The sequence below is a fragment of the Mobula birostris genome, chromosome 5 (genome assembly GCF_030028105.1).
Source record: "Mobula birostris isolate sMobBir1 chromosome 5, sMobBir1.hap1, whole genome shotgun sequence".
NCBI classification, from domain to species: domain Eukaryota; kingdom Metazoa; phylum Chordata; class Chondrichthyes; order Myliobatiformes; family Myliobatidae; genus Mobula; species Mobula birostris.
Window position 1 is genome coordinate 92,717,175 of NC_092374.1, and position 13,188 is coordinate 92,730,362.

The window sequence follows — 13,188 nt, forward strand, 5'->3', positions numbered from 1 at the left end:
TCCCTTCCTGTGGGTGCGCCTAACTTATCACGCCTGAGGCCTCAGTTTTCAGGCCATTCTGACAACACACAGGGTCAGGGTTGGAAATGCCTTCCCGTGGTTGGGAAGCCAGCCCAGCGTGGCCGCTAAGTAGACCCTTTGTCTCACAACTCCAGCGATCTAGGTTCATCCTTGACCCCCTAGTGCTGTATTTGTGAAGTTTGTGGATCCTCACTGTGTCTCCTTCTGCATCCCGGAGGTGTGTGGGTTGGTTAGTTAATTGTGAATTTCCCCAGGTGTTTACCTGAAGACTTCCAAGAGAACCACAACCTTGTCGTAGGGTTTGGAGACTTGTGTGCTTCAATGACCCAGAGAGCTACGTTGGCTGGAGTCAGCACCTTGTGCTTTAGCTCTTGGTAGGGTCATCAGTGCCAAGCAGGTCAAAAGGTAGAGGCCAGACTAAGAGTAGTCCAGGTTCAGGGGTTCAGCTCAGGACTATGAATCCTAACCCGTAAAACAAAACTGTTATGGAAACAGCAATGAAGAATCCTTCTATAGAGACAGAGATGGAGGACCTTCATTGCTGCCCTGAACGTTAGTGGCAACAATACAGTGGGATTAGTGTAGGATACAACAATTGATCACCACAAATTGAGAAGGCCTGTTTACATTCTGTGTGATATATTGATTCCGGTTCAGATTTATTTATCACACGCACATCAAAACAGACAGTGAAGTGGCGTTGTGAGGTTAACAATCAACACAACCTCAGTGTGTGCTGGGGGGCAGCCCACAATTGTCACCGTACATTCTGGTTCCAACATAGCACGTCCACCAAGCTCAACAGAACAACACAAGTAACAACAATAAGGCAACAAGAAAAAGACAGCGTAATAAGTCCCCTTCCCAGCCACCCACCAACTCACTCACATAGAGGGGCCTCCAATCTCAGGAGGGCCACCTCGCCTCCAGCCCTCGGTCCCTGGTGACCCAGGCCCGTGTGACTCCTGTGGCCTTCATTGGGTCTCCCCAGCCCTTTGTAGCCAAGTTAAGAAGGAGTGTGGATGACTAATTGTTTAAGAGTGTGTCTCCTAGACTTAAAACCTCAGTCGATTTAGGTTTTACATCCCACAAATAAAATGTAACATTAACGTCAGGTAGACCAAGGAACTGACTGAGGACTTCTTATGTTTTATTTATTGGGGTACAGTGTGGAAAAGGCCCTTCCAACTGCTGATCAATCCCCAGATTTTAATCCTAGTCTAATCACGGGGCAATTTACAATGACCAATTAACCTACCAACCAGTAGGTCTTGGACTGTGGGAGGAAACCAGAGCACCCAGAGGAAACCCACGTAGTGACGGGGAGATCGTACAAACTCCTAACAGGCAGTGGTGGGAATCGAACCTGGGTCGCCTGGACCGCAAAGCACTGTGCTAACCGCCACGCTGCCGTGCCGCCCCGACTTCAGGAAGGGGAAGTCGAGGGAACACATCGAGGAGCCCGCAGTGAGGAGGGTGAGCAGCTTCAAGTTCCGGGGAGTCAGCTTCTCAAGGATATCTCCAGGGCCCAGCATATTGGTGCAACTACAAAGAAGGCATGCTGGCGGCTATATTTCACTCAGAGCTTGAGCAGAGTTGGTTTGTCACCAAAGACATCTGGCAAATGTCTACAGACGTACGGTGTGGAGCATTCTGACTGGTTGTATCACCCGCTAGTGCGGAGGCTCCAGTGAACGGGATCACAAGAGACTGCAGAGGGCTGTAGGCTCCAGCCGGCTCCATCACAGCTAGAATCCTCCCCAACATCAAGCACATTTTCAAAAGGCGGTATCCATCACTGAGAACCCTCACCATCCAGGACGTACCCTCTTCTCGTTACTACCATCAGGGAGAAGGTACAGGAGCCTGAAGACACACAATCAATGTTTTAGGAACAGCTTCTTCCCCTCCGATTGCATCCCTCGGTCCCATTCTCCTTCCCCCTGTCCTATTGTCCCTTCTCCTCTCCCATCAGATTCTTTCTTCTTTGGCCCTTTACCTTTCCCACTGACCTGGCTTCATATCACCTTCCAGCTTGCCTCCTTCCCCCCCCCCCCACATTTTTATTCTGGCGTCTTCCCTCTTCCTTCTTAGTCCTGACGATGGGTCTCAGCCCGAAACTTCAACAGTTTATTATTTTCCACAGATGCTGCCTGACCTGCTGAGTTCCTCCAGCATTTTGTGTGCGTCGCTCTGGATTTCCAGCACTCGCAGATTTACTCGTGTTTCTTATTGTTACTTATAGTTATTTTCGTGTATTGCTCAGTACCACTGCAGCAAAACAACAAATTTCACGGCACACACAAAATGCTGGAGGAACTCAGCAGGTCAGGCAGCATCCACGGGGAGGAACAAGAACCTCTTTATTCTGGCTTCTTCACCTTCCTTTTCAATCCTGAGGAAGGGTCTCATCCCGAAATGTCTGCTCTTTATTCCCCTCCATAGACGCTGCCTGACCTGCCGAGTTCCTCCGGCATTTTGTGGCGCCAAACCTGACTCTGATTCTGATAATAGGTCAAGCAGGAACTGTACATATCACGAGGGAAGCTGCAGCAGGGGTTCTGGCCACAAAAAGAGCAGAGAGTGGGCAGAGCGTGTTTACAAGGATGTTGCCAGAGCTGGTGAGTTATTGTTACAAGTAGAAACTCGTCCAGGCTGGCGCTGTTTGATTTGGAACACTCAGGAGATTGAATCAAGATGTGTAAAGTTATGGGAAGCTTAGTTTACGTGAACAGGATGGATCTATTTCCTTTGGCCGAGTGGACAATAACCAGAGAGGCCTGGAAGCCATTGGTAGCCATCCAGAAGGTGGGTGGGAGTTTGGAATTTGATGCCTGAGAGGAAGGAGGAGGCACAAGCCCTTGGTACATTTAAAAATACCTGGATGATAGATCTGTGACCAAAGGTGGGGGAGCTGAGTTTAGTACCGACCTCAAGGTGCAAAGTTCAAAGTAAGTTTATCATCAAAGTTTTTTTTTGTTTTCTGTTTTCTTCCAGGCAGAATTAGGTTTATCATTACTGACAGATGTCATGAAATTTGCAGTTATACAGCAACTGTACTTTGCATTACATCAGAAAACTATTAATTGCAATAAGAAATATATACTAAAAATTTTAATTGCATTAGTAGTGCAAAAAGAGAGCAAAAAACAGTGAGGTAGTGCTCATGGGTTCATTGTCCATTGAGAAATCAAGTGGCAGAGGGGAAGGAGCTGTTCCTGAAACACTAAGCGTGCATTTTCAGATTCCTGTAGCTTCTCCCCAATGGCAGTAACAAGAAGAGGGCATATCCTGGGTGATGGGGGTGCTTAGTGATGGATGCCACCTTTCTGAGGCATTGCCTTTTGAAGATGTTCTGGACGCTGGTGAAGCTAGAGCCAGTGCTGGAGCTGGCTGGGTTTTCAACCTCCTGCAGCCTTTTCCGATCCTGTACAGTGCCCCCCACCCTCCATACCAGACGGTGATGCAACCTGTAGAATGCTCTCCCAGGTACAGCTGTAGAAATTTGCTAGAGTCTTTCGTGACAAACCAAATCTCCTCAAACTCCGAATGAAATATAGCCACTGATTTGTCTTCTCTGGAGTTGCATTGATATGTTGGGCCCAGGATAGAGTTTCGGAGATATGGGCACCCAGCGTTTACAGCAGAACAAAGAAATACAATAGAATCAATGAAAAACTGCACACAAACAAAGACTGACAAACAACCAATGTGCAAAAGAAGGCAAACTTCAAATAATAAAATATATAGATGAAACAATCAAATAAATAAAGAAATCATACTGAGAAGATGAGTTGTAGAGACATTGAAAGTAAGTCCATAGCTTGTGGATTCAGTTCAGTGTTGTGTCGAGTGAAGTTATCCAGGCTGGTTCAGGAGCCTGGCGGTTGAAGGGTAATACCTGTTCCTGAACCTGGTGGTGTGGGATCTAAGGTCTCTGGCAATGAGGATAGGTTAGGGGTGAAAGGTGGAAGATTTCAGGGAACCCGAGGGAGAACTCCTTCACTCAGAGCTTGCTGCAAGTGTGGCGGATGCAGTTTCGATAGCAACATTTAAGAGAAGTACATTGATGGGAGGGGTATGATTCAGGTGCCGGCCAATGGGACGAGCCAGAACTACGGATCAGCATGGACTAGATAGGCTGAAGGGCTGTTTCTGTGCTGTTAGTGTTCTATAGCTGTATGACTCTAATAACATCTCCAGTGCAGATAATTCCTCCTGAATCTACGTGACCTTAGTTTGAACACAACGTTGGAAACTTTTGAATCATCAAAAGTTTTATCAGAAACAATAGCACCAGACAAAAACTTCGCTGGATGTAGTTGCACTGTGATTAACCCTTTGTTAACTAGGGAGCAAATCTGCTACCCACCACTCAGCGATGAAGTGATCTGTATGGTTGGTGTGCAAAACAATCGTTTTCACTGTACCTAAGCCATCATCTTCATCATTGTGTGCTATGTCATATGACGTGAGTGATCACAGTTTTTCCAACTGTTTTTAATCTGCCTGTGGTCAAGACCCCCTTCATGCTGTTGTTCTTACTTTTTGCTCTATCCATGACCATGATTGTTCTTGGCAAAGTTTTCTACGGAAGTGCTTTACCATTGCCTCTGGGCAGTGTCTTCACAAGACAGCCATTATCAATACTCTTCAGAGATTGTCTGCCCGGTGTCAGTGTCACATAACCAGGACTTGTGATCTGCACCGGCTGCTCATACCTCCATTCACCACCTTCTCAGGATACGTGACCCTGATCAATAGGTGGGGGGGGGCTAAGCAGGTGCTACACCTTTCCCAAGGGTGACCTGCAGGCTAGCGGAGGGAAGGAGCACCTTACACCTCCTTTGGTAGAGACGTACCTCCACTCTGCCACATGTGACAATAATAAGCCAATTTCCAAATCTAATGTTATACCAGAACAGACCTCAAATGCAGCTAATCCAAGTTTTTGCTAATGATACAAAGTGGGTTGTGACAGTGAGCGGGAAGGGGTACAAAGGTTCAAGATTCAAGGTTGTTTAATGTCATTTCCAATACACAGGTGTAAAGGAGAACGAAATAATTGTTACTCCTGTTCTGATGCAGCACAAAAAGAACACAATAAGATAGAGAGCACAATAAATATGTTTTATGGTGTATGTGGGGTAGGAGGTGTCTGGGGGGGGGTAGGGGCTTGTTGTGGGGCAGCTCACTCGCCTGTGGTCCCCACTCAGCTCTCACCTGTAGCTCTTTGCTCTCGACAGCGGCCACACCCCAGTACACCGCTTTGACAGGTGGGCTAAACCAGGTGAGGGTAGCCGGCTGGCCTCATACCCCGGTGAGACAGGGGCATGTTTGTCCTGGCTTGCGAAGTCAGCTCTGGCGGACCGGGTGGATGAGATCTGATGGCCAGGAAAGCGGTTTCTGCCACGCTCCATGGAGAGGGGAAGGCCACGTCAAGGCACAGAAATCCTGCATCCAGGGAAGACCCCAGTTTCTGACTACTGGTACCACTGGACCTGGACTTCTGAGGTTGAGAGAGTGGAGCTGTCCCAGTTTCCACTTTAAAAGCTCTCCCGCACAGGTTGCTGTCATCATCAGATGCAATGGACAACCGCAACACATAGATTGATTCTATGGCTCTAGGCACTGGAGTGTCTGTACACAGGGTAACTGACAGGAAGTGATAAAGTAGTGGTGGGGGATTGGTTAGTGAGTGGAGGTGTTGATCGGTCTTACTGCTTGGGCAAATGAACAGTTTTTGAGTCTGGCGGTCCTGGCGTGGATGTTACGTAGCCTCCCCGCTGGGTGGGAGTGAGACAAACAGCCCATGAGCAGGGTGGGCAGGATCTTTTAAGATATTGCTGGCCTTTTCCTGAGGCTAGGAAAGGACATACACAGGGTAATCGCAGGGAAACCAAGTTGTGAGAAGGTTTGAGGTCGCCGGCCTCGGGAGGAGGACCAGAGAAACGGAAACGTTTTAAAATGATATCAAATATTATGTGTTTGTGTACAAGGGGAGTTGTGCTCACTGGTTCAGAAAAGGCTGAAGATATTCCTGTAAGGACGTCAACCAATCAAAGTGGTGTGATGGCCTTTAGCGCAGGGCCAGGAGCACCAGGACAGCCAGGTCTTGCTGAGATTGCAGTCATACTTTGGTCTCTGAGCTTGAAGGGCAAGTACACTCAGAGTAAACAGGAACAAGCCGACAGAGCTGATCAACAAGAAAGTTTCCTATACTGGCAGCATTAGCAATCCGACACTGGATTGGGAGAGTTAGGTCAGTATCACCATTGGGTATTGAATCCAGGGGTCGGGGGTCTGTTTCAGACCGGAGGTCAAAGTCCCGTGCTCGGCGAGTCCTGGGGATGATACTCAGAGGTCGGCAGTGTCCAGAGGTCAAAGCTGGAGGGCGAAGTCCAGAGGTTGAAACCGGACGGTCAAAGCCCCTGGGGTCAGCGTGTCCGGGGGCCGGAGGCCTGATGCCTGCGAGTCCAGCCAGGGACTGGTGGTTGGAGGGCTGGAGGCATCCTATCCTATGGGTGGAGAACTGTCGGTGTGTGTCTGAGTGGGTGGGTGTGTGGGACAGGGACTTCTGATGTTGCTTATATTGTTCTGCTGAATATCGTGTTGGTTGTGGAATGCGTGGCCATGCTTGTGGGCGGCCCCCCTCCCCACCCCCAGCACATCCATAGGTTGTGTTGGTTGTCAACACAAACCACACATTTCACTGTATGTGTCAACATAAATAAGCAGATAAATAAATACTTCTTTGGAGAAAAGGTGGGGTACATTCACCTCAGTGACTATGTGTACGGGATGGGAGGCGATTGTGTTGAGTCGTGCCGAATTCCGAGGGCTTGACGGGGGAAGGTGCTGGGGTCTTGTGGCCCTGTGTGGAGAGTCTACAATGGAGACACTGGACAAGGAGGAAAGTCTCTAAATGGAGATGTGTGAGTCTCTGGCATTCTGTAGCCCAGCTCAGTGCACTCTAGATGGAGTCCTTTCCAGGAGACAGGAAGAAGGCAGACTGAATCGTAGAGTAAGAGAGCACTACAGCACAAGAAAAGGCCCTTCAGCCCATCTAGTCCATGCCAAACTGTTATTCTGCCGAGTTCTGTTGACCTGCACCTCCATAGCCCTCAATCCATGTACCTATCCAAACTTCCCTTCAATGTCATCATTGAACCTGTGTCCACCACTTCCAATGGCAGCTCGTTCCACTCTCTGAGTGAAAAGGTTCGGCTTCAGGATCCCTTTAGATATATCACCTTTCACTTTTAACCTACGATCTCTAATTCGACTCTCACCCAACCTTAATGAAAAAAAGCCTGCTTGCTCTTACTCTGTCCATACCCCTTATAATCTTGTACACCTTTATCAAATCCCCCGTCCATCTCCTACCCTCCAAGGAATATTCAACATTTCCCTGAAGTCCTTGTAAATTTCTTGTAAATTTTCTCTTTCTGGTAGATAGGTGACCAGAATTGCACACAATATTCCAAATTTGGTCTCACCAATGTCTTATACAACTTCCACAGAACATCCCCTCTCCTGTATTCAAGTGATGAAGATCAATGTGCCAGAAGTTCTCTTTATGGCCCTAATTACTTGCAATGCCACTTTCAAGGAAAAATGGATCTGTACTCCCAGACCCCTCTGATCTGCATTCCTCCCTATGGTCTCAGTGAATGGTGGGGAAGTTTGAGAGATAGACCAGCTTACTCTGGCTCCAGACAATGGCTGGGCTGGTCGGACATTTAGTAGACGTGAAGTGAGGACGACTTACCTGCACCATAGCAGGTAGCAAAGGGGTGTTCCTTTGGCATGTTACAGGTGCACCTGAGAAGGTTTTCCTCCCCTGTGTGGCTCCCTGGTATTCTCCTCCTGACAATGTGTCCCATGACAAATGTCTGATCCTCATACAGGACCTAGTTGGAGAGGTCAAGTGTTAAAAATAGCATTCGCCACAGAGCTCTCCATCCCCTTGTCACTGCAAAGGAAGTCTAGTCAGAGAAATGAACCCTCAGCCCCTCACCATCTCCACCACCCAGTTCCGGAATGGTTCTCACCTGCCTGTCCAGCAAAATGTATCTCCAACTCTGGGCCGGTTCTGGTAGGCGGAGGACAATGGTGCACTGAAGAAGGCCAATCAATCCAGGGTGGCTGTGTGAACTCTTTGCTCAGCATCCAGTGTGCACCAACAAGCCAGTGAAAATTCCTCTTTCCCATTCACGACAACAAGTGGCAAGCCCAGCACTTTGGATCTTAAATCTGCAACTTCCAGTAAGCGCCCCTCTCAGAGTGTGACACACCCTCAGGACTGTCCCTCCGACAGAGTGACACTCGCTCAGTCCTGTCCCTCTGAGAGTGTGACAATCCCTCAGGACTGTCCTTCTGACAGTGTGACACTCCCTCAGTACTGTCCCTCTGACAGTGTGACGCTCCCTCAGTAATGTCCCTCTGACAGTGTGATACTCCCTTAGTACTGTCCCTCTGACATGTGACACTCCATCAGTACTGTCCCTCGGACAGTGTGACACTCCCACAGTACTGTCCGTCTGAAAGTGTGAAACTCCCTCAGTACTGTCCGTCTACAGCGTGACTCTCCTTCAGCACTGTGCCTCTGACAGTGAGACTCTCGCTCAGTATTTTTGCTCTGACAGTGTGACTGTCCATCTGACAGAGTGATACTCCCTCAGTACTGTCCCTGTGGCAGTGAGACACTCCGTTAATACTGTCCCTCAGACAGTGTGACACTCCCTCAGTACTGTCCCACTGACCATGTAATACTCCTTCAGTACTGTCCCTCTGACAGTGTGGCACCCCCTCGGCGCACTGACAGAGTGACAATCCCTCAGTAATCACGCTCTGACAGTGTGACACTCCATCAGTACTGTCCCTCTGACAGTTTGACACTCCCACCCAGTACTGTCCCTCTGACAGTTTAACAGTCCCTCAGTAATTTTCCTCTAACAGTGTGACACTCCCTCAATACTATCCAATTACAGTGAGACACTTCTGCAGGGCTGACCCTCTGATAGCGTGTCACTCCCTCATTTCTGTCCCTCTAACAGTGTGACCTTCCCTCACTACTGTGCCTCTGACTGTGTGACTCTCCCTCAGTACTATCCCTCTGACTGTGAAAAACTCCTGCAGTAGGGTCCCTCTGACAGTGTGACACTCCCACAGTACGGTCACTCTGACATTATGACATTCTCTCTGTACTGTCCCTCTCTATGTGACTATGCCTAAGTTCTGACCCTCTGACGGTGTGACACTCCCTCAGTACTGTCCCTGTGGCAGTGAGACACTTCGTTAGTACTGTCGTTAGTACTGTCCCTCAGACAGTGTGACACTTCTTCTCTACTGTCAGTGTGACACTCCCTCAGTACTGTCCCTCTGACAGTGAGACACTCCCTCAGTACTGCCCCTCTGACAGTGAGAGACTCCCTCAGTACTGTCCCTCTGACAGTGAGACACTCCCTCAGTACTGCCCCTCTGACAGTGAGAGACTCCCTCAGTACTGTCCCTCTGACAGTTTGACACTCGCATAGTACTGTCCCTCTGACAGTTTGACACTCCCTCAGTAAAGTTCCTCTGACAGTGTGATACTCCATCAATACTATCCAATGACAGTGTGGCACTGCCTCAGTACCGTCCCTCAGACAGTGAGACACTCCATCAGTACTGTCCCTCAGACAGTATGACACTGTCATGGTCTGGATCGGGGTCCCTTTAAATTTACCTTGTTTATGTTACGATCCAGACCGTTGATTCCTTGTTTTCCCATGTCCCTCAGCTTTGGTGATTAGAAGCAATTAACGCTCGGCTGAGTCGGTAGTTTATAGTCTCCAGCTTTAAACCGTTCGGCGCGGGAGCGTCTGCAAAGTCATCTAAAGTCACGGCGTGCCAATGTCATCTGGCCGGAGCAAGCCTAGTCTCTGTCGAAGTGAGTGCCGGTAATTCACCTCTCCTCACCAGAGCAACCTTGTCCAGTTACCTCGCCAAAGCGAGCCTGCAAAGTTTCCTCATCAAGGTGGGTCCGTCAGTTAACCTGCCGGAGAGAATCAGGAGCCGCTGTCTACTGTTCCCAGGCCGAGTCGAGAGCTTGCCACTACCCAGAGATTCCAAGTATCACGTCCTGGCTCCAGCGGCATCCAAGTACCACGTCCAAGTCCATGTCCTGGCCCTGGCAGCATCTGAGTACCTAGTCAAGTCCTGTACCTAGTCAAGTCCTGTCCCTAGCATCACCCAAGTACCAAGTCAAGTCCTGTCCCTGGCAGCACCCAAGTACCAAGTCAAGTCCTGGTCCTGGTGGCATCCGAGTACCAAGTCAAGTCCCGGCCCCGGCGGTCTGTGATTCCTGTCCTACCCCCCTGTCTGAATCCCTTCTCTGCCCCTCTCACCTCTAGCCCTCATCTGTAGCCCTCGCCTGCACCTCGGTCTAGTTCTATTGCTGGAGCTAGATAGGAACTGTGTTGTTCTTTGTTGTTTGTCTTGTCTTGTCCTCACCTCCGTGGGGTAAGACAGGCCGTCTTGCCATTGCCCCGCGGGCTCACAAGTCCCGGCCCTATGACCGGTACCCAAGGAGGGGTCCTGGCTCTCTGTTCTGTGTGTGAGACCCGGCCCTATGACCTGTACCCAAGGAGGGGTCCTGGCTCTCTGTTCTATGGGTGAGTCCCGGTCCTATGTCCTGCTCCCAAGGAGGGGTCCCAGCTTTGTGTTCTGTGTAGAAGTCCATGGTTCCATGTACCTGCTCTCCCAAGACCGAGATTCTGTTTTCCATGTTCCTCCTCTCCCTAGCCCATGTCATGTCCATGCCTGGTTTTGGGGTCCGAGCCAGAGGCAAGACCCAGGTACTGGGTCCGAGCCAGAGGCAAGACCCAGGTACTGGGTCCTTGCCCAGTCTTGGGCTCAGAGTCCATACCCTAGCCTCTTCATGACTCCTCTAGTTCTGGGAGTCGATTCCGAGTCCTAGCCCAGACCCTTGGTCCCAGCCTAGTCATAGTCCTGAGTCCTTGTCCAGTTCGCTACTCCTTCTCCTGCCTAGCTCTCCTGGTATCGAACAATAAACTAAATCTAAGTAACCTCACAAAATGTGTCTTGTATTTGGGTCCACCCTTGCTCCCAATGCCCCCGCCACTGTAACAGACACTCCCTCAGGACTGTCCATCTGTCAGTGAGATGCTCCCTCAGTTCTGTCCCTCTAACAGTGAGACACTCCCTCAGTACTGTCCCTCTGACAGTGTGACGCTCCTTCAGGACTGTCCGTCTGTCAGTGAGACACTCCCTTAGTACTGTACCTCTGCCAGTGAGTCATTCCCTCATTACTGGCCCTCTGACTGTGTTACACATTCTCAGTACTCTCCCTCTCATAGTGTGACACACCCTCACTACTATCCCTCTAACAGTGTGACACTCCCTCAAGTACTATCCGTCTACAGTGTGACTCTCCCTCAATACTGTGCCTCTGACAGTGAGACACTCCCTCAGTATTTCTCTCATATATTGTGACACTCCCTCAGTATTTCTCTCATATATTGTGACACTCCCTCAGCACCGTCCCTCTGACAGTGTGACTCATGCTCAGTACTGTCCCTCTGACAGGGTGACAATCTCTCAGTAATCACACTCTGAGAGTGTGACACTCTATCAGTACTGTCCCTCTGAAAGTTAGATACTCCCACAGTACTGTCCCTCTGACAGTGTGACACTCCCTCAGTGATGTTTCTCTGACAGTGTGACGCTCCCTCAATACTGTCCAATGACAGTGTGGCACTCTCTCAGTACCGTCTTTAGACAGTAGGACACTCCTTCAGTACTGTCCCTCTGACAGTTTGACACTCTATCAGTACTGTCCCTGTGACAGTGTGACACTCCCTCAGTAATGTCCCTCTGACAGTGAGACACTCCCTCAATACTGTCCCCAGACAGTGTGACACTCCCTCAGTAATGTCCCTTTAACAGTGAGACACTCCCTCAGTACTGTCTGACAGTGTGATACCCACTCAGTACTCTCCCTCTGACAGTGTGACACTCCCTCAGTACTGTCCCCATGACAGTGTGACACTCCCTCAGTACCGTTCCTCTGACAGTGTGACAGTCCCTCTGACAGTGAGGCACTCCTTCAGTTCTGTCCATCTCACAGTGTGACACTCCCTCAGTACTGTCTAACTGACAGTGTGATACCCACTCAGTACTGTCCCTCTCACAGTGTGTCACTCCCTCAGTACTGTCCCTTTGACAGTGTGACACTCCCACAGTACGGTCACTCTGACATTATGACATTCTCTCTGTACTGTCCCTCTCTATGTGACTATGCCTAAGTTCTGTCCCTCTGACAGTGTGACACTCCCTCAGTACTGTCTCTCTGACAGTGTGACACTCCTTCAGTACTGTCCTCTGACACTGAGACACTCTTTCAGTACTGTCCCTGTGGCAGTGAGACACTCCGTTAGTACTGTCCCTCTGACCGTGTAGCATTCACTCGGTGCTGCGATAAGGTGACAATCCCTCAGTAATCACCTTCAGACAGTATGACACTCCATCAGTATTGTCCCTCTGACAGTTGATACTCCCTCAGAACTTTCCCTCTGATAGTGAATCACACCCTTATTATTGTCCCTCTGACAGTGTGACACTCCCTCAGTACTGTCCCTCTGACAGTGTGACACTCCTTCAGTACTGTCCCTCTGACAGTGTGACACTCTCTCAGTCCTGTATCTCAGTGTGGAAATCCCTCAGTGCTGTCCCTATCACAGTGAGACACTCCCTCAGTACTGTCCCTCTGACAGTGTGACACTCCTTCAGTACTGTCCCTCTGACAGTGTGACACTCTCTGAGTCCTGTATCTCAGTGTGGAAATCCCTCAGTGCTGTCCCTCTGACAGTGAGACACTCCCTCAGTACTGTATCTCAGACAGTGTGACACTCCCTCAGTACTGTCAATCTGACAGTGTGTTTCTCCCTCATTACTATCCCTCTGACAGAGTGACACTCCCTCAGTACTGACCCTCTGACAGTGTGACACTCTATCAGGACTGTCCATTTGACAGTGTGACACTCCCTCAGTACTGGCACTCTGACTGTGTGACATTCCCTCATTACTGTCCGTCTGACTGTGTGAAACTCTCACAGTACGGTCCCTCTGACCATTTAACACTCCCTCAGTAATGTTCCTCTG

The 13,188-nt window shown here is 49.6% G+C and overlaps 1 protein-coding gene across 1 annotated transcript in view; it reads right to left on the reverse strand.

The window, feature by feature from the left end:
- Positions 1-13,188, reverse strand: part of LOC140198380 (tumor necrosis factor ligand superfamily member 13B-like) — a 47,802-nt gene that overhangs the window by 8,288 nt on the left and 26,326 nt on the right. Inside the window, exon 5 of the mRNA XM_072259476.1 lies at positions 7,793-7,934. Coding sequence (XP_072115577.1) covers positions 7,793-7,934 — 142 coding nt within the window. The remainder of the gene's footprint in view (positions 1-7,792; positions 7,935-13,188) is intronic.